The following is a 25,158-nucleotide window of genomic DNA, read 5'->3' on the forward strand; positions in this document are numbered from 1 at the left end:
TATATCTGCTATAGAGGTCAATATTTCACATAGTCCTCCCACTATACATCTGCTTTAGAGGTCAATATTTCACATTGTCCTCCCACTATATATCTGCTATAGAGGTCAATATTTCACATAGTCCTCCCACTATACATCTGCTATAGAGGTCAATATTTCACATAGTCCTCCCACTATATATCTGCCATAGAGGTCAATATTTCACATAGTCCTCCCACTATATATCTGCCATAGAGGTTAATATTTCACATAGTCCTCCCAATATATATCTGCTATAGAGGTTAATATTTCACATAGTCCTCCCACTATATATCTGCCATAGAGGTCAATATTTCACATAGTCCTCCCACTATATATCTGCTATAGAGGTTAATATTTCACATAGTCCTCCCACAATATATCTGCTATAGAGGTCAACATTTCACATTGGCCTCCCACTATATATCTGCTATAGAGGTCAATATTTTACATAGTCCTCCCACTATATATCTGCTATAGAGGTCAACATTTCACATTGTCCTCCCACTATATATCTGCTATAGAGGTCAATATTTCACATAGTCCTCCCACTATATATCTGCTATAGAGGTCAATATTCCACATAGTCCTCCCATTATATATCTGCTATAGAGGTCAACATTTCACATAGTCCTCCCACTATATATCTGTCATAGAGGTCAATATTTCACATAGTCCTCCCACTATATATCTGCTATAGAGGTCAACATTTCACATAGTCCTCCCACAATATATCTGCCATAGAGGTCAATATTTCACATAGCCCTCCCACTATATATCTGCCATAGAGGTCAACATTTCACAACCAAAATGAACATGGAATCAGCTTGAATTCAGTTTGATGTCCCAGTATGAATCATTCTGTGATGTTTAGACTGTTCCAATAGTAGCACTGCTTACATCCCTTTCCCTAGATGTACATTAGTAATGAATGTGATGAACAGTCATATCAATATGATGTATGGTATTTCATTAAATTATGTAATGAGACAGAAATTCAATGAACAATAATAACTAATGCATTCTGTTTTACATGATCATTATTCATGACTCTCCATCTTGGATAATGGGTGATCAGAATTGGGTGAGTAATTACTTATTTGTCTGTTTAGTTTATTGACAACCAATAACACAAGACAAAGAACAGACCAGAGTGTTAATCTGATACTATAAAAACTACAGGCCTTGTGAACAGCAGTGTGTCTTCTTCAAGGCTACAAATTAAATCAGTTTCTTTACATTTATCAATACTCTCCCCAAATGTTCTCAAGGTAGGTTGGATTAAGATGTATAGATGTTCTTTAAATTTTCCAGTATTATAATATCATAGATCTCCCACAAAATATCTGCTATAGTGCTCAACATGTCAGAGGGGTTGAGTAAATTGTGGAAGACATATTTCAGTACAATACATTCAGTTGGACAGCTGACTAGGAATCAATTTTTCCCTTTAACTTCCCTTTCACATAGTCCTCCCACAATATATCTGGCATTGAGGTCAATATTTCACTTAGTCCTCCCACTATATATCTGTCATAGAGGTCAATATTTCACATAGTCCTCCCACAATATATCTGGCATTGAGGTCAATATTTCAAATAGTCTTCCCACAATATATCTGCCATAGAGGTCAATATTTCACATAGTCCTCCCACTATATATCTGCTATAGAGGTCAATATTTCACATAGTCCTCCCACTATATATTTGCTATAGAGGTCAATATTTCACATAGTCCTCCCATTATATATCTGCTATAGAGGTCAATATTTCACTTAGTCCTCCCACAATATATCTGCCATAGAGGTCAATATTTCACTTAGCCCTCCCACAATATATCTGGCATTGAGATCAATATTTCACATAGTCCTCCCACAATATATCTGGCATTGAGGTCAATATTTCACATAGTCCTCCCATTATATATATGCCATAGAGGTCAATATTTCACATAGTCCTCCCACTATATATCTGCCATAGAGGTCAATAACGTATTCCTCCCATTATATATCTGCCATAGAGTCAATATTTCACATAACCCTCCCACTATATATCTGCCATAGAGGTCAATATTTCACATAGTCCTCCCACAATATATCTGTCATAGAGGTCAACATTTCACATAGTCCTCCCACTATATATCTGCTATAGAGGTCAACATTTCACACTCCAAAATGAAAATAGAATCAGCTTGAATTCAGCTTGATGTCTAATTATGAAGCATTCAGTCATTCTCAGACTGCTCACATAGTAGTGCTGCTTACATCCCTTTCCCTAGATGTACATTAGTAATGAATGTGATGACCAGTCATTACAATATGATGTGTGGTATTTCATTAAATTATGTCATGAGACAGAAATTCAATGAACAATAATAACTAATGCATTCTGTTTTACATGATCATTATTCATGACTCTCCATCTTGGATAATGGATGATCAGGATGGGGTGAGTAATTACTTATTTGTCTGTTTTGTTTATTGACAACCAATAACACAAGACAAAGAACAGACCAGAGTGTTAATCTGATACTATAAAAACTACAGGCCTTGTGAACAGCAGTGTGTCTTCTTCAAGGCTACAAATTAAATCAGTTTCTTTACATTTATCAAAACTCTCCCCAAATGTTCTCAAGGGAGGTTGTATTATGATGTCATATGTTCTTCACATTCTACTGAATGTATATTCCATAGAACCTCCTCCTGACACAATATCCTCTATCTGACATAGAGCCCAATGCTGGTTATCACAAACAATGACAATAATCATTTGGTCAGAGATAGGACAATAACAAAACAACATTATTTATGAAGTTAACCAGATCTGATTGGTGCCCACAGTCCCTACATGAGGGAGGCTTGAGTGACAGGAGAATTCTGATTGGTCCTGTTCTTTCTGTATATAGTGATGTCATCTACCACACAGAACTCACCTCTCTGTTTTACACCATAGACTCAGTATCACGGTATTTACAACATGAGACCCAGGAGGACAAGCTGAAGAGGGAGGCATCAGCTGGTCAGCTTGGTAAGTATGAGAGAGTCTGGAGGAGAGAGGATTGAATCAGGGAACATGAGTGATGTCATTCTGTTTTTCAGACTAATTCATTTGTAATGTATCACATAGTCAATAGACCAGTTGATGATTGGTTCAGCTCAGATAACTGTTGACTGGAGGAAATAATTACTAATAATTGTACCACCTCCATCAAATGATAATGTCTTTATAGACATACTATTGAATGAATTAATACATTACTTATTCAAACAACCAATTAAATATGTTAATTGCTCTCAGAGTTGAAGATGTTTAAAGAGATGATGAAACAACTAGAGGAGAAAGACACACAACTGGATGATATTACCCAGGAAGTGAAAGAGAAAGACACACAACTGGATGATATGACCCAGGAAGTGAGAGAGAAAGAGAGACTCCTGGAGGAGAAGAACCAGATAATGGAACAGAGGGAGAAACTATTAGAAGAGAAAGAAAACCAACTGGAAGAGAAAGACAAGCAACTAAAGGAAAGAGACATTCAACTAGAGGCTCTGAGAAAGAACCTGCAGGACAAGAACAGCCAAGTAGAGAACTTCAGAGTCCTACTGCAGGAAAAAGACCTTCAACTAGAGGACAGAAACCACAAGGACAGACTACTGGAAGAGAGAGACAGACGACTGGAAGAGAAAGAGGACCAACTAAAGGAAAAAGACCTTCAACTAGAGGACAGTAACCACAGACTGGGAGAGAAGGACACACTACTGGAAGAGAAAGACAAACAACTAAAGGAAAAAGACCTTCAACTAGAGGACAGAAACCACAGACTTGGAGAGAAGGACAGACTACTGGAAGAGAGAGACAAACAACAAAAGGAAAAAGACCTTCAACTAGAGGACAGAAACCACAGACTGGGAGAGAAGGACAGACTACTGGAAGAGAGAGACAAACTACTGGAGGGAAAAGAAAATGAACTAAAAGAGAGGAGACAGGAAGTAGAAGAGAAGAGACAGGAAGTAGAAGAGAGGAGACAGGAAGTAGAAGAGAAAGACAACCTACTAGAGGAGAGAGAGAACCAGTTAAAGGAGAAAGACAAACATGTGGAGGATGTCAACAATGAAAATGCTGAACTGGGTAAGATTATTCACACCATTAATACATTTAATCTGCTGTACTTTCCTCAATTGTCAGGTTATTGTCGACTCTCCACTGAGTTGTGAATATTGTTGTCCATCACTTCATACTTTCCCTCTGCATCATATTTCTGTCTAAAGTCTTTAACACAGAATTCAGATCCTAGTCCTCCTTTGTTATTTCAGCTCAACAGATATGTGATGTGAAGACTGAGGTAGAGAGACTGAGAAGAGAGATCTCAGCCCAGATGACTGGTGAGTGAGATATGTGATACTTAACATTTCAGTAGAAACCCAGAACTCCCCTTCAGTAGGTCTATGTGCCTTCATGTGTCACTGAGGTAAATGTTCCCATTCTAAATGGTTGTTCTACTATTTTAGAACATGGAGAGATGGCAGATACAGGTTCCATACTCCCAGTCAGGAGGAGAGACAGCCTGGACCATCCTCCACTTAGTGAGTTATCAATATTGTCCTGTTGTCTCCTACTGTTTCTAGTCTATAGTGGACCATCCTCCATCTAGTGAGTTATCAATATTGTCCTGTTGTCTCCTACTGTTTCTAGTCTATAGTGGACCTTCCTCCACTTAGTGAGTTATCAATATTGTCCTGTTGTCTCCTACTGTTTCTAGTCTATAGTGGACCTTCCTCCACTTAGTGAGTTATCAATGTTGTCCTGTTGTCTCCTACTGTTTCTAGTCTATAGTGGACCTTCCTTCACTTAGTGAGTTATCAATATTGTCCTGTTGTCTCCTACTGTTTCTAGTCTATAGAGGACCATCCTCCACTTAGTGAGTTATCAATATTGTCCTGTTGTCTCCTACTGTTTCTAGTCTATAGTGGACCATCCTCTACTTAGTGAGTTATCAATATTGTCCTGTTGTCTACTACTGTTTCTAGTCTATAGTGGACCATCCTTCACTTAGTGAGTTATCAATATTGTCCTGTTGTCTCCTACTGTTTCTAGTCTATAGTGGACCATCCTCCACTTAGTGAGTTATCAATATTGTCCTGTTGTCTCCTACTGTTTCTAGTCTATAGTGGACCATCCTCCACTTAGTGAGTTATCAATATTGTCCTGTTGTCTCCTACTGTTTCTAGTCTATAGTGGACCATCCTCCACTTAGTGAGTTATCAATATTGTCCTGTTGTCTCCTACTGTTTCTAGTCTATAGTGGACCATCCTCCACTTAGTGAGTTATCAATATTGTCCTGTTGTCTCCTACTGTTTCTAGTCTATAGTGGACCATCCTCCACTTAGTGAGTTATCAATATTGTCCTGTTGTCTCCTACTGTTTCTAGTCTATAGTGGACCTTCCTCCACTTAGTGAGTTATCAATATTGTCTCAAACTGTCATCAATCTTGATATTCTCTAATTTTCTCCAATAATCTATATTTCACTATGATGTGTAATGTGTTTGTAGTTTGTTTATGCTATGTTTTAAATGTGTCTCTGATGAGTCAGTATGTTGACCAGTTCTCTATGTTGTTACAGTGGGAGGAGAGACCTCAGATACAGACCCTACACTTCCACTGAGGAGGAGAAACAGCATGGAGTTAAATCCTCCAGATAGTGAGTTATGGATGTAGATGACATTATATTAGACACTGTTGTACCTCCTCCAGATAGTGAGTTATGGATGTAGGTGATATTATATTAGACACTGTTGTACCTCCTCCATCTAGTGAGTTATGGATGTATATTATATTAGACACTGTTGTACCTCCTCCAGATAGTGAGTTATGGATGTAGATTATATTAGACACTGTTGTACCTCCTCCAGATAGTGAGTTATGGATGTAGATGATATTATATTAGACACTGTTGTACCTCCTCCATCTAGTGAGTTATGGATGTATATTATATTAGACACTGTTGTACCTCCTCCAGATAGTGAGTTATGGATGTAGATTATATTAGACACTGTTGTACCTCCTCCATCTAGTGAGTTATGGATGTATATTATATTAGACACTGTTGTACCTCCTCCAGATAGTGAGTTATGGATGTATATTATATTAGACACTGTTGTACCTCCTCCAGAGAGTCAGAGTGTTGATCAGTGCTGTGTGTTGTGTTGCAGTGGGAGGAGAGAGCAGCACTCCAGACTCCCCAGTGTCTCCCAAATAACAGAACTGGAGGGACAGGTGAAAGAAGAGGAGTACTGGGGGATGAAATACAAACACCTTTGTCTGACATACCAAAATGTGGAGTGTTTTCCCATTGAAAGATGTCGCCCAGATGTCCTTTGGGTGGTGGACCATTCTTGAAACACACAGGAATCCCAACAGCGTTGCAGTTCTTTACACAAGCCAGTGCTCCATGCACCTGTTACCAGACCCCATTCTAAGACATTTATATACTGCATCTTGCCCATTCACCCTTTGAATGGCACACATCCACAATCCATGTCTCAACATCCTTATTTAACCTTCCTCCTCCCCTTCATCTACACTGATTGAAGTGGATTTAACAAGTGACATCAATAAGGGGTCATAGCTTTCACCTGGATTCACCTGGTCAGTCTGTCATGGAAAGATCAAGTGTCCTTAATGTTTTGTACACACAGTGTATAACCTAATACTACGTGGAGTGTGTTTCAATCATCATCAGTGTATGTCTACAGTGACTTGATGAGTAATACATTAGATTATTGTTCTGCTGCTGTTGAGACAACTGGTTTGTGTTAGAGAGGAGACCAGAGAGAGATACCTGGTTTGTGTTAGAGAGGAGACTAGTTAGAGAACTGTTTTGTGTAGGGGTTAGAGAGGAGACTAGTTAGAGAGACAACTGTTTTGTGTAGGGGTTAGAGAGGAGACTAGTTACAGAGACAACTGTTATGTGTAGGGGTTAGAGAGGAGACTAGTTAGAGAGACAACTGTTTTGTGTAGGGGTTAGAGAGGAGACTAGTTACAGAGACAACTGTTTTGTGTAGGGGTTAGAGAGGAGACTAGTTAGAGAACTGTTTTGTGTAGGGGTTAGAGAGGAGACAAAATAGAGACAACTGTTTTGTGTTAGAGAGGAGACTAGTTAGAGAGACAACTGTTTTGTGTAGGGGTTAGAGAGGAGACTAGTTAGAAAGACAACTGTTTTGTGTTAGAGAGGAGACTAGTTAGAGAGACAACTGTTTTGTGTAGGGGTTAGAGAGGAGACTAGTTAGAAAGACAACTGTTTTGTGTTAGAGAGGAGACTAGTTAGAGAGACAACTGTTTTGTGTAGGGGTTAGAGAGGAGACTCGTTAGAGAGACAACTGTTTTGTGTAGGGGTTAGAGAGGAGACTAGTTAGAAAGACAACTGTTTTGTGTTAGAGAGGAGACTAGTTAGAGAGACAACTGTTTTGTGTAGGGGTTAGAGAGGAGACTAGTTAGAGAGACAACTGTTTTGTGTAGGGGTTAGAGAGGAGACTAGTTACAGAGACAACTGTTATGTGTAGGGGTTAGAGAGGAGACTAGTTAGAGAACTGTTTTGTGTAGGAGTTAGAGAGGAGACAAGATAGAGACAACTGTTTTGTGTAGCGGTTAGAGAGGAGACTAGTTAGAGAACTGTTTTGTGTAGGGGTTAGAGAGGAGACTCGTTACAGAGACAACTGTTATGTGTAGGGGTTAGAGAGGAGACAAGATAGAGACAACTGTTTTGTGTAGCGGTTAGAGAGGAGACTTGTTAGAGAACTGTTTTGTGTAGGGGTTAGAGAGGAGACTCGTTACAGAGACAACTGTTATGTGTAGGGGTTAGAGAGGAGACTAGTTACAGAGACAACTGTTATGTGTAGGGGTTAGAGAGGAGACTAGTTAGAAAACTGTTTTGTGTAGGGGTTAGAGAGGAGACAAGATAGAGACAACTGTTTTGTGTTAGAGAGGAGACTAGTTAGAGAGACAACTGTTTTGTGTAGGGGTTAGAGAGGAGACTAGATAGAGACAACTGTTTTGTGTAGGGGTTAGAGAGGAGACTAATTAGAGAGACAACTGTTTTGTGTAGGGGTTAGAGAGGAGACTAGTTAGAGAGACAACTGTTTTGTGTAGGGGTTAGAGAGGAGACTAGTTAGAGAGACAACTGTTTTGTGTAGGGGTTAGAGAGGAGACTAGTTAGAGAGACAACTGTTACGTGTAGGGGTTAGAGAGGAGACTAGATAGAGACAACTGTTTTGTGTAGGGGTTAGAGAGGAGACTAATTAGAGAGACAACTGTTTTGTGTAGGGGTTAGAGAGGAGACTAGTTAGAGAGACAACTGTTTTGTGTAGGGGTTAGAGAGGAGACTAGTTAGAGAGACAACTGTTTTGTGTAGGGGTTAGAGAGGAGACTAGTTACAGAGACAACTGTTATGTGTAGGGGTTAGAGAGGAGACTAGTTAGAGAGACAACTGTTTTGTGTAGGGGTTAGAGAGGAGACTAGTTACAGAGACAACTGTTATGTGTAGGGGTTAGAGAGGAGACTAGTTAGAGAACTGTTTTGTGTAGGGGTTAGAGAGGAGACTAGATAGAGACAACTGTTTTGTGTTAGAGAGGAGACTAGTTAGAGAGACAACTGTTTTGTGTAGGGGTTAGAGAGGAGACTAGTTAGAAAGACAACTGTTTTGTGTTAGAGAGGAGACTAGTTAGAGAGACAACTGTTTTGTGTAGGGGTTAGAGAGGAGACTCGTTAGAGAGACAAATGTTTTGTGTAGGGGTTAGAGAGGAGACTAGTTAGAAAGACAACTGTTTTGTGTTAGAGAGGAGACTAGTTAGAGAGACAACTGTTTTGTGTAGGGGTTAGAGAGGAGACAAGATAGAGACAACTGTTTTGTGTAGCGGTTAGAGAGGAGACTAGTTAGAGAACTGTTTTGTGTAGGGGTTAGAGAGGAGACTCGTTACAGAGACAACTGTTATGTGTAGGGGTTAGAGAGGAGACTAGTTAGAGAACTGTTTTGTGTAGGGGTTAGAGAGGAGACAAGATAGAGAACTGTTTTGTGTTAGAGAGGAGACTAATTAGAGAGACAACTGTTTTGTGTAGGGGTTAGAGAGGAGACTAGTTAGAGAGACAACTGTTTTGTGTAGGGGTTAGAGAGGAGACTAGTTAGAGAGACAACTGTTTTGTGTAGGGGTTAGAGAGGAGACTAGATAGAGACAACTGTTTTGTGTAGGGGTTAGAGAGGAGACTAGTTAGAGAGACAACTGTTACGTGTAGGGGTTAGAGAGGAGACTAGATAGAGACAACTGTTTTGTGTAGGGGTTAGAGAGGAGACTAGTTAGAGAGACAACTGTTTTGTGTAGGAGTTAGAGAGGAGACTAGTTAGAGAGACAACTGTTTTGTGTAGGGGTTAGAGAGGAGACTAGATAGAGACAACTGTTTTGTGTAGGGGTTAGAGAGGAGACTAGTTAGAGAGACAACTGTTATGTGTAGGGGTTAGAGAGGAGACTAGTTAGAGAGACAACTGTTTTGTGTAGGGGTTAGAGAGGAGACTAGATAGAGAGACAACTGTTATGTGTAGGGGTTAGAGAGGAGACTAGTTAGAGAGACAACTGTTTTGTGTAGGGGTTAGAGAGGAGACTAGATAGAGACAACTGTTTTGTGTAGGGGTTAGAGAGGAGACTAGATAGAGACAACTGTTTTGTGTAGGGGTTAGAGAGGAGACTAGTTAGAGAGACAACTGTTTTGTGTAGGGGTTAGAGAGGAGACTAGTTAGAGAGACAACTGTTTTGTGTAGGGGTTAGAGAGGAGACTAGATAGAGACAACTGTTTTGTGTAGGGGTTAGAGAGGAGACTCGTTAGAGAGACAACTGTTTTGTGTAGGGGTTAGAGAGGAGACTAGTTACAGAGACAACTGTTATGTGTAGGGGTTAGAGAGGAGACTAGTTAGAGAACTGTTTTGTGTAGGGGTTAGAGAGGAGACTCGTTACAGAGACAACTGTTATGTGTAGGGGTTAGAGAGGAGACTAGTTAGAGAACTGTTTTGTGTAGGGGTTAGAGAGGAGACTAGTTACAGAGACAACTGTTATGTGTAGGGGTTAGAGAGGAGACTAGATAGAGAGACAACTGTTTTGTGTAGGGGTTAGAGAGGAGACTGGTTACAGAGACAACTGTTATGTGTAGCGGTTAGAGAGGAGACTAGTTAGAGAACTGTTTTGTGTAGGGGTTAGAGAGGAGACTCGTTACAGAGACAACTGTTATGTGTAGGGGTTAGAGAGGAGACTAGTTAGAGAACTGTTTTGTGTAGGGGTTAGAGAGGAGACTAGTTACAGAGACAACTGTTATGTGTAGCGGTTAGAGAGGAGACTAGTTAGAGAACTGTTTTGTGTAGGGGTTAGAGAGGAGACTCGTTACAGAGACAACTGTTATGTGTAGGGGTTAGAGAGGAGACTAGTTAGAGAACTGTTTTGTGTAGGGGTTAGAGAGGAGACAAGATAGAGACAACTGTTTTGTGTTAGAGAGGAGACTAATTAGAGAGACAACTGTTTTGTGTAGGGGTTAGAGAGGAGACTAGTTAGAGAGACAACTGTTTTGTGTAGGGGTTAGAGAGGAGACTAGTTAGAGACAACTGTTTTGTGTAGGGGTTAGAGAGGAGACTAGTTAGAGAGACAACTGTTACGTGTAGGGGTTAGAGAGGAGACTAGATAGAGACAACTGTTTTGTGTAGGAGTTAGAGAGGAGACTAGTTAGAGAGACAACTGTTTTGTGTAGGGGTTAGAGAGGAGACTAGTTGGAGAGACACCTGTTTTGTGTAGGGGTTAGAGAGGAGACTAGATAGAGACAACTGTTTTGTGTAGGGGTTAGAGAGGAGACTAGTTAGAGAGACAACTGTTTTGTGTAGGGGTTAGAGAGGAGACGCGTTAGAGAGACAACTGTTTTGTGTAGGGGTTAGAGAGGAGACTAGTTAGAGAGACAACTGTTTTGTGTAGGGGTTAGAGAGGAGACGCGTTAGAGAGACAACTGTTTTGTGTAGGGGTTAGAGAGGAGACTAGTTAGAGACAACTGTTTTGTGTAGGAGTTAGAGAGGAGACTAGTTAGAGAGACAACTGTTTTGTGTAGGGGTTAGAGAGGAGACTAGTTAGAGAGACAACTGTTATGTGTAGGGGTTAGAGAGGAGACTAGATAGAGAGACAACTGTTTTGTGTAGGAGTTAGAGAGGAGACGCGTTAGAGAGACAACTGTTTTGCGTAGGGGTTAGAGAGGAGACTAGTTAGAGAGACAACTGTTTTGTGTAGGAGTTAGAGAGGAGACGCGTTAGAGAGACAACTGTTTTGTGTAGGGGTTAGAGAGGAGACTAGTTAGAGAGACAACTGTTTTGTGTAGGGGTTAGAGAGGAGACGCGTTAGAGAGACAACTGTTTTGTGTAGGGGTTAGAGAGGAGACTAGTTAGAGAGACAACTGTTTTGTGTAGGGGTTAGAGAGGAGACGCGTTAGAGAGACAACTGTTTTGTGTAGGGGTTAGAGAGGAGACTAGTTAGAGAGACAACTGTTTTGTGTAGGGGTTAGAGAGGAGACGCGTTAGAGAGACAACTGTTTTGTGTAGGGGTTAGAGAGGAGACTAGTTAGAGACAACTGTTTTGTGTAGGAGTTAGAGAGGAGACTAGTTAGAGAGACAACTGTTTTGTGTAGGGGTTAGAGAGGAGACTAGTTAGAGACAACTGTTTTGTGTAGGAGTTAGAGAGGAGACTAGTTAGAGAGACAACTGTTTTGTGTAGGGGTTAGAGAGGAGACTAGTTGGAGAGACACCTGTTTTGTGTAGGGGTTAGAGAGGAGACTAGATAGAGACAACTGTTTTGTGTAGGGGTTAGAGAGGAGACTAGATAGAGACAACTGTTACGTGTAGGGGTTAGAGAGGAGACTAGTTAGAGAGACAACTGTTTTGTGTAGGGGTTAGAGAGGAGACTAGATAGAGACAACTGTTTTGTGTAGGGGTTAGAGAGGAGACTAGTTAGAGAGACAACTGTTTTGTGTAGGAGTTAGAGAGGAGACTAGTTAGAGAGACAACTGTTTTGTGTAGGGGTTAGAGAGGAGACTAGATAGAGACAACTGTTTTGTGTAGGGGTTAGAGAGGAGACTAGTTAGAGAGACAACTGTTATGTGTAGGGGTTAGAGAGGAGACTAGTTAGAGAGACAACTGTTTTGTGTAGGGGTTAGAGAGGAGACTAGATAGAGACAACTGTTTTATGTAGGGGTTAGAGAGGAGACTAGATAGAGACAACTGTTTTGTGTAGGGGTTAGAGAGGAGACTAGATAGAGACAACTGTTTTGTGTAGGGGTTAGAGAGGAGACTAGTTAGAGAGACAACTGTTTTGTGTAGGAGTTAGAGAGGAGACTAGTTAGAGAGACAACTGTTATGTGTAGGGGTTAGAGAGGAGACTAGTTAGAGAGACAACTGTTTTGTGTAGGGGTTAGAGAGGAGACTAGATAGAGACAACTGTTTTGTGTAGGGGTTAGAGAGGAGACTAGTTAGAGAGACAACTGTTATGTGTAGGGGTTAGAGAGGAGACTAGTTAGAGAGACAACTGTTTTGTGTTAGAGAGGAGACTAGATAGAGACAACTGTTTTGTGTAGGGGTTAGAGAGGAGACTAGATAGAGACAACTGTTTTGTGTAGGGGTTAGAGAGGAGACTAGATAGAGACAACTGTTTTGTGTAGGGGTTAGAGAGGAGACTAGTTAGAGAGACAACTGTTTTGTGTAGGGGTTAGAGAGGAGACTCGTTAGAGAGACAACTGTTTTGTGTAGGGGTTAGAGAGGAGACGCGTTAGAGAGACAACTGTTTTGTGTAGGGGTTAGAGAGGAGACTCGTTAGAGAGACAACTGTTTTGTGTAGGGGTTAGAGAGGAGACTAGATAGAGACAACTGTTTTGTGTAGGGGTTAGAGAGGAGACTAGTTAGAGACAACTGTTTTGTGTTAGAGAGGAGACTAGTTAGAGAGACACCTGTTTTGTGTAGGGGTTAGAGAGGAGACTCGTTAGAGACAACTGTTTTGTGTAGGGGTTAGAGAGGAGACTAGATAGAGACAACTGTTTTGTGTAGGGGTTAGAGAGGAGACTCGTTAGAGACAACTGTTTTGTGTAGGGGTTAGAGAGGAGACTCGTTAGAGACAACTGTTTTGTGTAGGGGTTAGAGAGGAGACTAGTTAGAGAGACAACTGTTTTGTGTTGGGGTTAGAGAGGAGAATAGATAGACAGCTGTTATGTGTAGGGGTTACTACTACTACTATTACTACTACTACTACCAGTACTACTACTACTACTACCAGTACTACGACTACCAGTACTACTACTACTACTACTACTACTACCGGTACTACGACTACCAGTACTACTACTACTACTACTACTACTACTACTACCAGTACTACTACTACTACTACCAGTACTACGACTACCAGTACTACTACTACTACTACCAGTACTACGACTACCAGTACTACTACTACTACTACCAGTACTACGACTACTACTACCAGTACTACTACTACTACTACTACTACTACTACCAGTACTACGACTACCAGTACTACTACTACTACCAGTACTACTACGACTACCAGTACTACGACTACCAGTACTACGACTACCAGTACTACTACTACTACTACTACCAATACTACGACTACCAGTACTACGACTACTACTACTACTACTACCAGTACTACGACTACCAGTACTACTAATACTGCTACTGCGAGCTATGAACCGTAATAGTGCTCTGGGATGGAATGTTTTGTGTTTTGGCTCTATTTTTTAAATATTAAGTAACTGTTATGTATTCAGTGCAGTTAACAATTATGGGCCGATATGTTAGAGCCGATGTGGACATATTTCTATTAAAGACAGAACATACAGAACTACATGTACATGTGTGTCAATATATGAAATATGAATGTATATGATCAGGTACCTTCATGATTTATATTGACCTGATTGAGATATATTCCTTTGTTATAAGTGTACCTTAGGTTTTAGCTCCTCCTCTTGACCATTCATTGTACTGTGGTCAGTGTGTTAGTGACAGGATAAAGACAGGAAGTTGGGCCTTCGGGGAGGGGAGTCCAAGCTCGACACGGGAGTGGTATAGTCTTTTATTAACCAGACAACAAACAAATATTATGTCTTTTTCACGTCAAGTAATCTGTGCTTTAAGTTGATCGGAGAATGTGTTTTTTGTGAGATATAAGAATAAACCCTTTTGTTGCACCATATCCCTGGATCTCATTGAATGTTTTGGCCGTTTGGGAACGTGGAATGTGGACTGTATGTGTCTGAAACAACACCTCTTCAGTGGTTCTGGTCAAGAGGAAGGAAGCCCCTACAATCATCATAAATATGGAAGAACTGTTCAGATTGTTTTGGCTGGGAAGCATGCAGACGCCTTAACTAAGCCTCCCCGTACTTACAGCCCTTACCCCCAGGCCTGTCACCTGTGTAACGGATGTGAAACGCTGTAGTAGACAATCGGATCAAATACAACGCATTACAGAACTTGTGAAGTCAATTCGGCTTTTTAATACAAGAATATAGCAAGCCGGGAAGGTCCATGGAACACACTCCACTTTCCAGAGCCCCGGCTCCAGTATTTATCCACCTATCTCATATCGGTCCACCCCATATGCAGATATACATATTTCCCTGATTCTTTGTTTATCATTATCTTTTTAGTTCAGGCTTCCTACTTGCTTCCGCCCACTAACACCCACATCTGCTTTCCGTTAGATTATAATAATGGCAAGACCCTTGCTTTGACCTAAACCTCTAACCTATGACCTATGCTTTGACCCTGTAATTAGCTCCATGTGTTCTTTTGTATGTGTGTCTTTATCTCGGATCAGCAGACTGTGTGTTTCCTCTAGTTTTTGGTGTGTCCAGCCGTCTTGGCGCCTACATGTCTCCTTCTCTTCATGTGGTCTGTTTAGTGTTCAACTATTCTATACATCTATGGCCTCCTCTGGTCACCTCTCCTATACAATGGACAATGTATTTTACCAGAATGGCAAATGCACTCTATAAGTGTATCTCTTTCTTGTGTTACAATAGTTATACTCCATATATGTCTATCTCCCAAATCACCTGTGTAACGGATGTGAAACGCAAGCTTAGTTAGCGGTGCGCGCTAAATAGCGTTTCAATCGGTGACGTCACTTGCTCTGGTTTCCATTACTCTGCAAGGGCCGCGGCTTTTGTGGAGCGATGGGTAACGATGCTTCGTGGGTGACTGTTGTTGATGTGTGCAGAGGGTCCCTGGTTCACGCCCGGGTATGGGCGAGGGGACAGTTTCAAGTTATACTGTTACATTGGTGCCGTGACCCAGATCACTGGTTGCTGCGGAAAAGGGGGAAGGTTAGAAGGGGGGTGAGTGTAATGGATGTGAAACGGCTAGGATAGTTAGCGGTGCGCGCTAAATAGCATTTCAATCAGTGACGTCACTTGCTCTGAGACCTTGAAGTAGTGGTTCCCCTTGCTCTGCAAGGGCCGTGGCTTTTGTGGAGCGATAGTCTAAAATTATACTGTTACAACTGCACACCCTAACCCAAACTCAGCCTGAACCCCCAGCCCTGTCCCCTGCACAACATAACCCAAACTCAGCCTTTACTCGATAGTGGTATGTCTGACTTTCTGATTTGTAAATTCCCTGCAGTTCCCAACATTGACCAGCAGGTGGTAATGATACTCTCTTCTCAGACAGTAAATGACCACCAGTCAGCTACAGTTATTTTGTTCGGAGGGGATGGAAAAGCATTGAGACTATTTGTCATGGAATCAATTTCACTCATTTACTCATGTGAATGTGTCCAAAGAGATAAGTGAAGCTAATATTGATAGACACTGTTAAATCTTTACAGCTCAGGATAATATGACTATAATTAAAGATCATCACTACCATCTGCTGGCTGGATCGGTCTTCTGATTTGAATTGAAACAGTTTTCAGAACTTCAGAGTGATGATAGAAGACGGCACCATGCTGTATAGCAGCATAAACACTCTAATGTTGGTCACTAGTTAACAAGGTCACAAACCCTCTAATGTTGGTCTCTAGTTAACAAGATCAAAAACCCTCTAATGTTGGTCTCTAGTTAACAAGGTCACAAACCCTCTAATGTTGGTCTCTAGTTAACAAGGTCACAAACCCTCTAATGTTGGTCTCTAGTTAACAAGGTCACAAACTCACTAAGGTTGGTCACTAGTTAATTAACAAGGTCACAAACCCTCTAATGTTGGTCTCTAGTTAACAAGGTCAAAAACCCTCTAATGTTGGTCTCTAGTTAACAAGGTCACAAACCCTCTAATGTTGGTCTCCAGTTAACAAGGTCACAAACCCTCTGTTGGTCTCCAGTTAACAAGGTCACAAACCCTCTAATGTTGGTCTCCAGTTAACAAGGTCACAAACCCTCTAATGTTGGTCTCTAGTTAACAAGGTCACAAACCCTCTAATGTTGGTCTCTAGTTAACAAGGTCACAAACCCTCTAATGTTGGTCTCTAGTTAACAAGGTCACAAACTCACTAAGGTTGGTCACTAGTTAATTAACAAGGTCACAAACCCTCTAATGTTGGTCTCTAGTTAACAAGGTCACAAACCCTCTAATGTTGGTCTCCAGTTAACAAGGTCACAAACCCTCTAATGTTGGTCTCTAGTTAACAAGGTCACAAACCCTCTAATGTTGGTCTCTAGTTAACAAGGTCACAAACCCTCTAATGTTGGTCTCTAGTTAACAAGGTCACAAACCCTCTAATGTTGGTCTCTAGTTAACAAGGTCACAAACCCTCTAATGTTGGTCTCTAGTTAACAAGGTCACAAACCCTCTAATGTTGGTCTCTAGTTAACAAGGTCACAAACTCACTAAGGTTGGTCACTAGTTAATTAACAAGGTCACAAACCCTCTAATGTTGGTCTCCAGTTAACAAGGTCACAAACCCTCTAATGTTGGTCTCTAGTTAACAAGGTCACAAACCCTCTAATGTTGGTTTGGAAATGATGAGTGTTTACAGGTCAGAGGTCACAGGACTAAAACATGCTGATAACAGGGTTGTTTTGTGCAGCGAATAGCTGGATAAAGGTTACTGTTGGTGACTTGGGGAATACAGGAAAGTGGGAAACAGGGCTGAGATAGGAAAGTAACAGGGATGAGGTGTACTGGCAAAGGAACTGGGGTCTTGAGTAACACACTGGTCATTTAGGGACAGGATATGCCTGTATCTGTACTTGATTGTATAGGTTTGAGGGGATTGGCATGTGGGTGTTAGGGTTAGGGCATGGGGTAACAGGGCTGGGGTGTGTGGGTCATTGAGTTTAGGTGTTAGGGTTAGGGCATGGGGGTAACAGGGCTGGGGTGTGTGGGTCATTGAGTTTAGGTGTTAGGGTTAGGGCATGGGGGTAACAGGGCTGGGGTGTGTGGGTCATTGAGTTTAGGTGTTAGGGTTAGGGCATGGGGGTAACAGGGCTGGGGTGTGTGGGTCATTGAGTTTAGGTGTTAGGGTTAGGGCATGGGGGTAACAGGGCTGGGGTGTGTGGGTCATTGAGTTTAGGTGTTAGGGTTAGGGCATGGGGGTAACAGGGCTGGGGTGTGTGGGTCATTGAGTTTAGGTGTTAGGGTTAGGGCATGGGGGTAACAGGGCTGGGGTGTGTGGGTCATTGAGTTTAGGTGTTAGGGTTAGGGCATGGGGGTAACAGGGCTGGGGTGTGTGGGTCATTGAGTTTAGGTGTTAGGGTTAGGGCATGGGGGTAACAGGGCTGGGGTGTGTGGGTCATTGAGTTTAGGTGTTAGGGTTAGGGCATGGGGGTAACAGGGCTGGGGTGTGTGGGTCATTGAGTTTAGGTGTTAGGGTTAGGGCATGGGGGTAACAGGGCTGGGGTGTGTGGGTCATTGAGTTTAGGTGTTAGGGTTAGGGCATGGGGTAACAGGGCTGGGGTGTGTGGGTCATTGAGTTTAGGTGTTAGGGTTAGGGCATGGGGGTAACAGGGCTGGGGTGTGTGGGTCATTGAGTTTAGGTGTTAGGGTTAGGGCATGGGGGTAACAGGGCTGGGGTGTGTGGGTCATTGAGTTTAGGTGTTAGGGTTAGGGCATGGGGGTAACAGGGCTGGGGTGTGTGGGTCATTGAGTTTAGGTGTTAGGGTTAGGGCATGGGGTAACAGGGCTGGGGTGTGTGGGTCATTGAGTTTAGGTGTTAGGGTTAGGGCATGGGGGTAACAGGGCTGGGGTGTGTGGGTCATTGAGTTTAGGTGTTAGGGTTAGGGCATGGGGGTAACAGGGCTGGGGTGTGTGGGTCATTGAGTTTAGGTGTTAGGGTTAGGGCATGGGGGTAACAGGGCTGGGGTGTGTGGGTCATTGAGTTTAGGTGTTAGGGTTAGGGCATGGGGGTAACAGGGCTGGGGTGTGTGGGTCATTGAGTTTAGGTGTTAGGGTTAGGGCATGGGGGTAACAGGGCTGGGGTGTGTGGGTCATTGAGTTTAGGTGTTAGGGTTAGGGCATGGGGGTAACAGGGCTGGGGTGTGTGGGTCATTGAGTTTAGGTGTTAGGGTTAGGGCATGGGGGTAACAGGGCTGGGGTGTGTGGGTCATTGAGTTTAGGTGTTAGGGTTAGGGCATGGGGGTAACAGGGCTGGGGTGTGTGGGTCATTGAGTTTAGGTGTTAGGGTTAGGGCATGGGGGTAACAGGGCTGGGGTGTGTGGGTCATTGAGTTTAGGTGTTAGGGTTAGGGCATGGGGGTAACAGGGCTGGGGTGTGTGGGTCATTGAGTTTAGGTGTTAGGGTTAGGGCATGGGGGTAACAGGGCTGGGGTGTGTGGGTCATTGAGTTTAGGTGTTAGGGTTAGGGCATGGGGGTAACAGGGCTGGGGTGTGTGGGTCATTGAGTTTAGGTGTTAGGGTTAGGGCATGGGGTAACAGGGCTGGGGTGTGTGGGTCATTGAGTTTAGGTGTTAGGGTTAGGGCATGGGGGTAACAGGGCTGGGGTGTGTGGGTCATTGAGTTTAGGTGTTAGGGTTAGGGCATGGGGGTAACAGGGCTGGGGTGTGTGGGTCATTGAGTTTAGGTGTTAGGGTTAGGGCATGGGGGTAACAGGGCTGGGGTGTGTGGGTCATTGAGTTTAGGTGTTAGGGTTAGGGCATGGGGTAACAGGGCTGGGGTGTGTGGGTCATTGAGTTTAGGTGTTAGGGTTAGGGCATGGGGGTAACAGGGCTGGGGTGTGTGGGTCATTGAGTTTAGGTGTTAGGGTTAGGGCATGGGGGTAACAGGGCTGGGGTGTGTGGGTCATTGAGTTCAGGTGTTAGGGTTAGGGCATGGGGGTAACAGGGCTGGGGTGTGTGGGTCATTGAGTTTAGGTGTTAGGGTTAGGGCATGGGGGTAACAGGGCTGGGGTGTGTGGGTCATTGAGTTTAGGTGTTAGGGTTAGGGCATGGGGGTAACAGGGCTGGGGTGTGTGGGTCATTGAGTTTAGGTGTTAGGGTTAGGGCATGGGGGTAACAGGGCTGGGGTGTGTGGGTCATTGAGTTTAGGTGTTAGGGTTAGGGCATGGGGGTAACAGGGCTGGGGTGTGTGGGTCATTGAGTTTAGGTGTTAGGGTTAGGGCATGGGGGTAACAGGGCTGAGTGACAGGAGAAATCTGATTGGTCCTGTTCTTTCTGTATATAGTGATGTCATCTACCACACAGAACTCACCTCTCTGTTTTACACCATAGACTCAGGACCACGGTATTTACGACATGAGACCCAGGAGGACAAGCTGAAGAGGGGAGGCATCAGCTGGTCAGCTTGGTAAGTATGAGAGAGTCTGGAGGAGAGAGGATTGAATCAGGGAACATGAGTGATGTCATTCTGTTTTTCAGACTAATTCATTTGTAATGTATCACATAGTCAATAGACCAGTTGATGATTGGTTCAGCTCAGATAACTGTTGACTGGAGGAAATAATTACTAATAATTGTACCACCTCCATCAAATGATAATGTCTTTATAGACATACTATTGAATGAATTAATACATTACTTATTCTAACAACCAATTAAATATGTTAATTGCTCTCAGAGTTGAAGATGGAAAAAAAAATTAAAAGAGATATTAAGACAGGAGATGAAACAACTAGAGGAGAAACTGGATGATATGACCCAGGAAGTGAGAGAAAGACACCCAACTGGATGATATGACCCAGGAAGTGAGAGAGAAAAGAGACTCCTGGAGGAGAAGAACCAGATAATGGAACAGAGGAGAAACTATTAGAAGAGAAAGAAAACCAACTGGAAGAGAAAGACAAGCAACTAAAGGAAAGAGACATTCAACTAGAGGCTCTGAGAAAGAACCTGCAGCACAAGAACAGCCAAGTAGAGACCTTTAGAGTCCTACTGCAGGAAAAAGACCTTCAACTAGAGGACAGAAACCACAAGGACAGACTACTGGAAGAGAGAGACAGACGACTGGAAGAGAAAGAGGACCAACTAAAGGAAAAAGACCTTCAACTTGAAGACAGGAACCACAGACTGGGAGAGAAGGACACACTACTGGAAGAGAGAGACAAACAACTGGAAGAGAGAGACAGACGACTGGAAGAGAGCGACAAACTACTAGAGGGAAAAGAAAATGAACTGAAAGAGAGGAGACAGGAAGTAGAAGAGAGGAGACAAGAAGTAGAAGAGAAAGACAACCTAGTAGAGGAGAGAGAGAACCAGTTAAAGGAGAGAGACAAACAGGTGGAGGATGTCAACAATGAAAATGCTGAACTGGGTAAGATTATTCACACCATTAATACATTTAGTCTGCTGTACTTTCCTCAATTGTCAGGTTATTGTCGACTCTCCACTGAGTTGTGAATATTGTTGTCCATCACTTCATACTTTCCCTCTGCATCATATTTCTGTCTAAAGTCTTTAACACAGAATTCAGATCCTAGTCCTCCTTTGTTATTTCAGCTCAACAGATATGTGATGTGAAGACTGAGGTAGAGAGACTGAGAAGAGAGATCTCAGCCCAGATGACTGGTGAGTGAGATATGTGATACTTAACATTTCAGTAGAACCCAGAACTCCCCTTCAGTAGGTCTATGTGCCTTCATGTGTCACTGAGGTAAATGTTCCCATTCTAAATGGTTCTACTATTTTAGAACATGGAGAGATGGCAGATACAGGTTCCATACTCCCAGTCAGGAGGAGAGACAGCCTGGACCATCCTCCACTTAGTGAGTTATCAATATTGTCCTGTTGTCTCCTACTGTTTCTAGTCTATAGTGGACCTTCCTCCACTTAGTGAGTTATCAATGTTGTCCTGTTGTCTTCTACTGTTTCTAGTCTATAGTGGACCTTCCTCCACTTAGTGAGTTATCAATGTTGTCCTGTTGTCTCCTACTGTTTCTAGTCTATAGTGGACCTTCCTCCACTTAGTGAGTTATCAATGTTGTCCTGTTGTCTTCTACTGTTTCTAGTCTATAGTGGACCTTCCTCCACTTAGTGAGTTATCAATGTTGTCCTGTTGTCTCCTACTGTTTCTAGTCTATAGTGGACCTTCCTCCACTTAGTGAGTTATCAATGTTGTCCTGTTGTCTTCTACTGTTTCTAGTCTATAGTGGACCATCCTCCACTTAGTGAGTTATCAATATTGTCCTGTTGTCTCCTACTGTTTCTAGTCTATAGTGGACCATCCTCCACTTAGTGAGTTATCAATGTTGTCCTGTTGTCTCCTACTGTTTCTAGTCTATAGTGGACCATCCTCCACTTAGTGAGTTATCAATATTGTCCTGTTGTCTCCTACTGTTTCTAGTCTATAGAGGACCATCATTCACTTAGTGAGTTATCAATATTGTCCTGTTTCTAGTCTATAGTGGACCATCCTCCACTTAGTGAGTTATCAATATTGTCTCAAACTGTCATCAATCTTGATTTTCTCTAATTTTCTCCAATAATCTATATTTCACTATGATGTGTAATGTGTTTGTAGTTTGTTTATGCTATGTTTTAAATGTGTCTCTGATGAGTCAGTATGTTGACCAGTTCTCTATGTTGTTACAGTGGGAGGAGAGACCTCAGATACAGACCCTACACTTCCACTGAGGAGGAGAAACAGCATGGAGTTAAATCCTCCACATAGTGAGTTATGGATGTAGATGATATTATATTAGACACTGTTGTACCTCCTCCATCTAGTGAGTTATGGATGTAGATTATATTATATTAGACACTGTTGTACCTCCTCCAGATAGTCAGAGTGTTGATCAGTGCTGTGTGTTGTGTTGCAGTGGGAGGAGAGAGCAGCACTCCAGACTCCCCAGTGTCTCCCAGTGTGTCTGAGCTGAGACTGGTGCTGCTGGGGAGGACTGGGGCTGGGAGGAGTGCAGCAGGAAACACCATCCTGGGCAGAGAGGAGTTTGGGGCCCAGGCCAGCCCCACTGCAGTGACCCAGAGGAGTAAGAGGAGAGAGGGGGACGTGTGTGGGAGACGGCTGGTGCTGGTGGACACTCCAGACTGGTTCTGTCCTGGACAGGATGTGGGGCTCTGTGTCACGTCTGTCTGCCCCGGGACCCCACGCCTTCCTCCTGGTCATACCAGTGGAGCCCTCTAAGGGGGAGGAGAGAGGGGTGCTGGAGAGAATAGAGGAGATGTTTGGGGAGGGTTGTTGGGAACACACTGTGATTCTATTCACCCATGATGATGGACTGAAAGAGCAGAGCATTGAGGAGTTTCTCCAAGCAGGAAGTCAGGACCTCCAGCAGCTTGTAGAGAAAAGTGGGAGCAGGTACCACGTCCTCAACATTAAGGACAGGGCCCATGGCACTCAGGTATCAGAGCTGCTGGATCAGGTAGAGGAGATGGTGGCAGGAAACAGAGAGAGATTCTACAGCAGTCAGACCTACCAGGAGGCAGAGGACCAGGTTAGAGAGATGGAGGGAAAGATCCAGAGAGAGAGAGGAGAGAGGAAACAGAGGGAGGAGAGAGACTTGAGAGAGAGGCTTCAGAAGGAGTTGCAGGACTCTCTGATAAAGATAGAGGGAGTGATCCAGGAACATGAGGGAGATATCAGAACACTCAGTGAAAGAACCAGTGAACTGGAGAGACAGGTGAAAGAAGAGAGGGATGAGGAGAAGAAAAGAGAGCTGGAGAGGGAGCTGAAGAGGGAGTCTGATAGGAGGGAGGAGATGGAGAGAAAGCTGGAGAGATTTAGAGAGAAGAGAGAGAATGAGAGGAAGGAGATGGAGGAGAGACACAGACAGGAGATGGAGAACTATGAAGGAGAAGCCAGAGTTGAAGCAGAAAGAAACCTGATGAAGATTGTCCTGCCTGAGTTACAGAGGAACATCATGATCTCACAGACAAAGATGCAGAGCGAGTTCAGCAGACAGATGGAGGAGAAGGATAGAGAGATGAAGGAGAAGGATAGAGAGATGAAGGAGAAGGATAGACAGATGAAGGAGAAGGATAGACAGATGAAGGAGAAGGATAGAGAGATGGAGGAGAAGGATAGAGAGATGAAGGAGAAGGATAGAGAGATGAAGGAGAAGGATAGAGAGATGAGGGAGAAGGATAGAGAGATGAAGGAGAAGGATAGAGAGATGGAGGAGAAGGATAGAGAGCTGGAGGAGAAGGATAGAGAGATGGAGGAGAAGGATAGAGAGATGGAGGAGAAGGATAGAGTGATTGTGGAAAGGGATGGAGAGATAGAGGAACTGATAGAAAGACTGTGGGAAATGTGTAAATGAGTTATTGTAACTCGCCTGAAGAAGTGCTGGGATACATGGAGAGGTAGAAGAAGGGAGAGGAAGAAGACAGGGAGAACTGATGAAGATCTGAGGAATGTTTGGGCAGATGTAACCTAGTTCACCATTTCACTGAATTGGCCTGACAACGAGGTTAGAGATGAGATGACTTTTTCATGGAGGGATTTGAGAAGCTGGAGATAATAACATGATATTTATCTGACAATGTAAGGCCAACCTGATAGTCTGTCCTGTGATGAGTGTCATGTTGGGATAACAGGTCAGACTACTGATCCTGTCTCGGTCCAAATCTGTACTTCTGCCCCTGAGCAAGGCACTTAACCGAATGATCTCCGGGCGCCCCTCCGGATGTCGATTATGGCAGCCCCCCCAGAGGGGTCAGGTTAAATGCAGACACATGGGGGTCAGGAGGTGGGGGTCAGGAGGTCAGCGGGCGGAGTCAGAGACTGAGAACTCTAAAGATCTGAGTGAGACTTTTACTCAGTGTTTGAGGAGGTCTACTATTGAACAGAGAACCATACTGTATCTACACACACTACTTCCTGTTCTTATTCAAATTGTTTCATGTTGAAACTAAATGTACACTGAGTGCACAAAACATTAAGAACACCTTCCTAAAGTTGAGTTACTATCTATCCCAATGGAACTCTGATACCACATGAGACTGACATTGTTGAAATAAAGAAATGTCACTTTGTAAGACATCAGTGTTTGGACATTGTTTGTCTTGGATGATTCTCTACAGTACACAGCTGAGCTGTCAACACTGAGCTGTCAAAACTGAGCTGTCAACACTGAGCTGTCAACACTGAGCTGTCAACAGTGAGCTGTCAACACTGAGCGGTCAACACTGAGCTGTCAACACTGAGTTATCAACACTGCGCTGTCAAAACTGAGCTGTCAAAACTGAGCTGTCAACACTGAGCTGTCAACACTGAGCTGTCAAAACTGAGCTGTCAACACTTTGATGTCAACACTGAGCTATCAACACTGAGCTGTCAACAGTGAGCTGTCAACACTGAGCTGTCAACACTGCGCTGTCAAAACTGAGCTGTCAACACTGAGCTGTCAACACTGAGCTGTCAACACTGAGCTGTCAAAACTGAGCTGTCAACACTTTGATGTCAACACTGAGCTATCAACACTGAGCTGTCAACAGTGAGCTGTCAACACTGAGCTTTCAACACTGAGCTGTCAACACTGAGCTGTCAACACTGAGCTGTCAAAACTGAGCTGTCAAAACTGAGCTGTCAACACTGAGCTGTCAACACTGAGCTGTCAACATTGAGCTGTCAACACTGAGATGTCAACACTGAGCTGTCAACACTGAGCTGTCAACATTGAGCTGTCAACATTGAGCTGTCAAAACTG

At 43.1% G+C, this 25,158-nt stretch overlaps 1 protein-coding gene and 1 pseudogene across 2 annotated transcripts; both read left to right on the forward strand.

Moving 5' to 3' along the window:
• Nucleotides 1-2,537: 2,537 nt before the first annotated feature.
• LOC135529675 (trichohyalin-like) lies at nt 2,538-14,296 on the forward strand. 2 transcript variants are annotated; one of them, XR_010453753.1, is made up of 7 exons: nt 2,538-3,044; nt 3,315-4,145; nt 4,331-4,399; nt 4,526-4,600; nt 5,641-5,718; nt 6,230-8,843; nt 12,580-14,296. XR_010453753.1 is itself a non-coding variant. In XM_064958289.1 (6 exons), exons 1-6 carry the CDS (start codon nt 2,825-2,827, stop codon nt 6,274-6,276), a joined length of 1,320 nt encoding a protein of 439 aa, XP_064814361.1. In that variant the 5' UTR covers nt 2,538-2,824; the 3' UTR covers nt 6,277-14,296. The 2 variants fall into 2 exon arrangements, 1 of the variants encoding a protein (XP_064814361.1); XM_064958289.1 differs by having other exon boundaries at nt 6,230-14,296.
• Nucleotides 14,297-20,159: 5,863 nt separating this feature from the next.
• Nucleotides 20,160-24,122, forward strand: LOC135529673 (trichohyalin-like; annotated as a pseudogene).
• Nucleotides 24,123-25,158: the final 1,036 nt, after the last annotated feature.

Source organism: Oncorhynchus masou, unplaced genomic scaffold (genome assembly GCF_036934945.1).
Source record: "Oncorhynchus masou masou isolate Uvic2021 unplaced genomic scaffold, UVic_Omas_1.1 unplaced_scaffold_1202, whole genome shotgun sequence".
In the NCBI taxonomy this organism is placed as follows: Eukaryota; Metazoa; Chordata; class Actinopteri; order Salmoniformes; family Salmonidae; genus Oncorhynchus; species Oncorhynchus masou.

Excerpts from the sequence above, each read along its gene's own strand:
- LOC135529675 (XM_064958289.1), top strand. The coding sequence starts at position 2,825 with ATGAAGTTAACCAGATCTGATTGGTGCCCACAGTCCCTACATGAGGGA. Across the intron at positions 3,045-3,314 it reads GGCATCAGCTGGTCAGCTTG|AGTTGAAGATGTTTAAAGAG; the intron begins GTAAGTATGAGA and ends AATTGCTCTCAG. Across the intron at positions 5,719-6,229 it reads GGAGTTAAATCCTCCAGATA|TGGGAGGAGAGAGCAGCACT; the intron begins GTGAGTTATGGA and ends GTTGTGTTGCAG.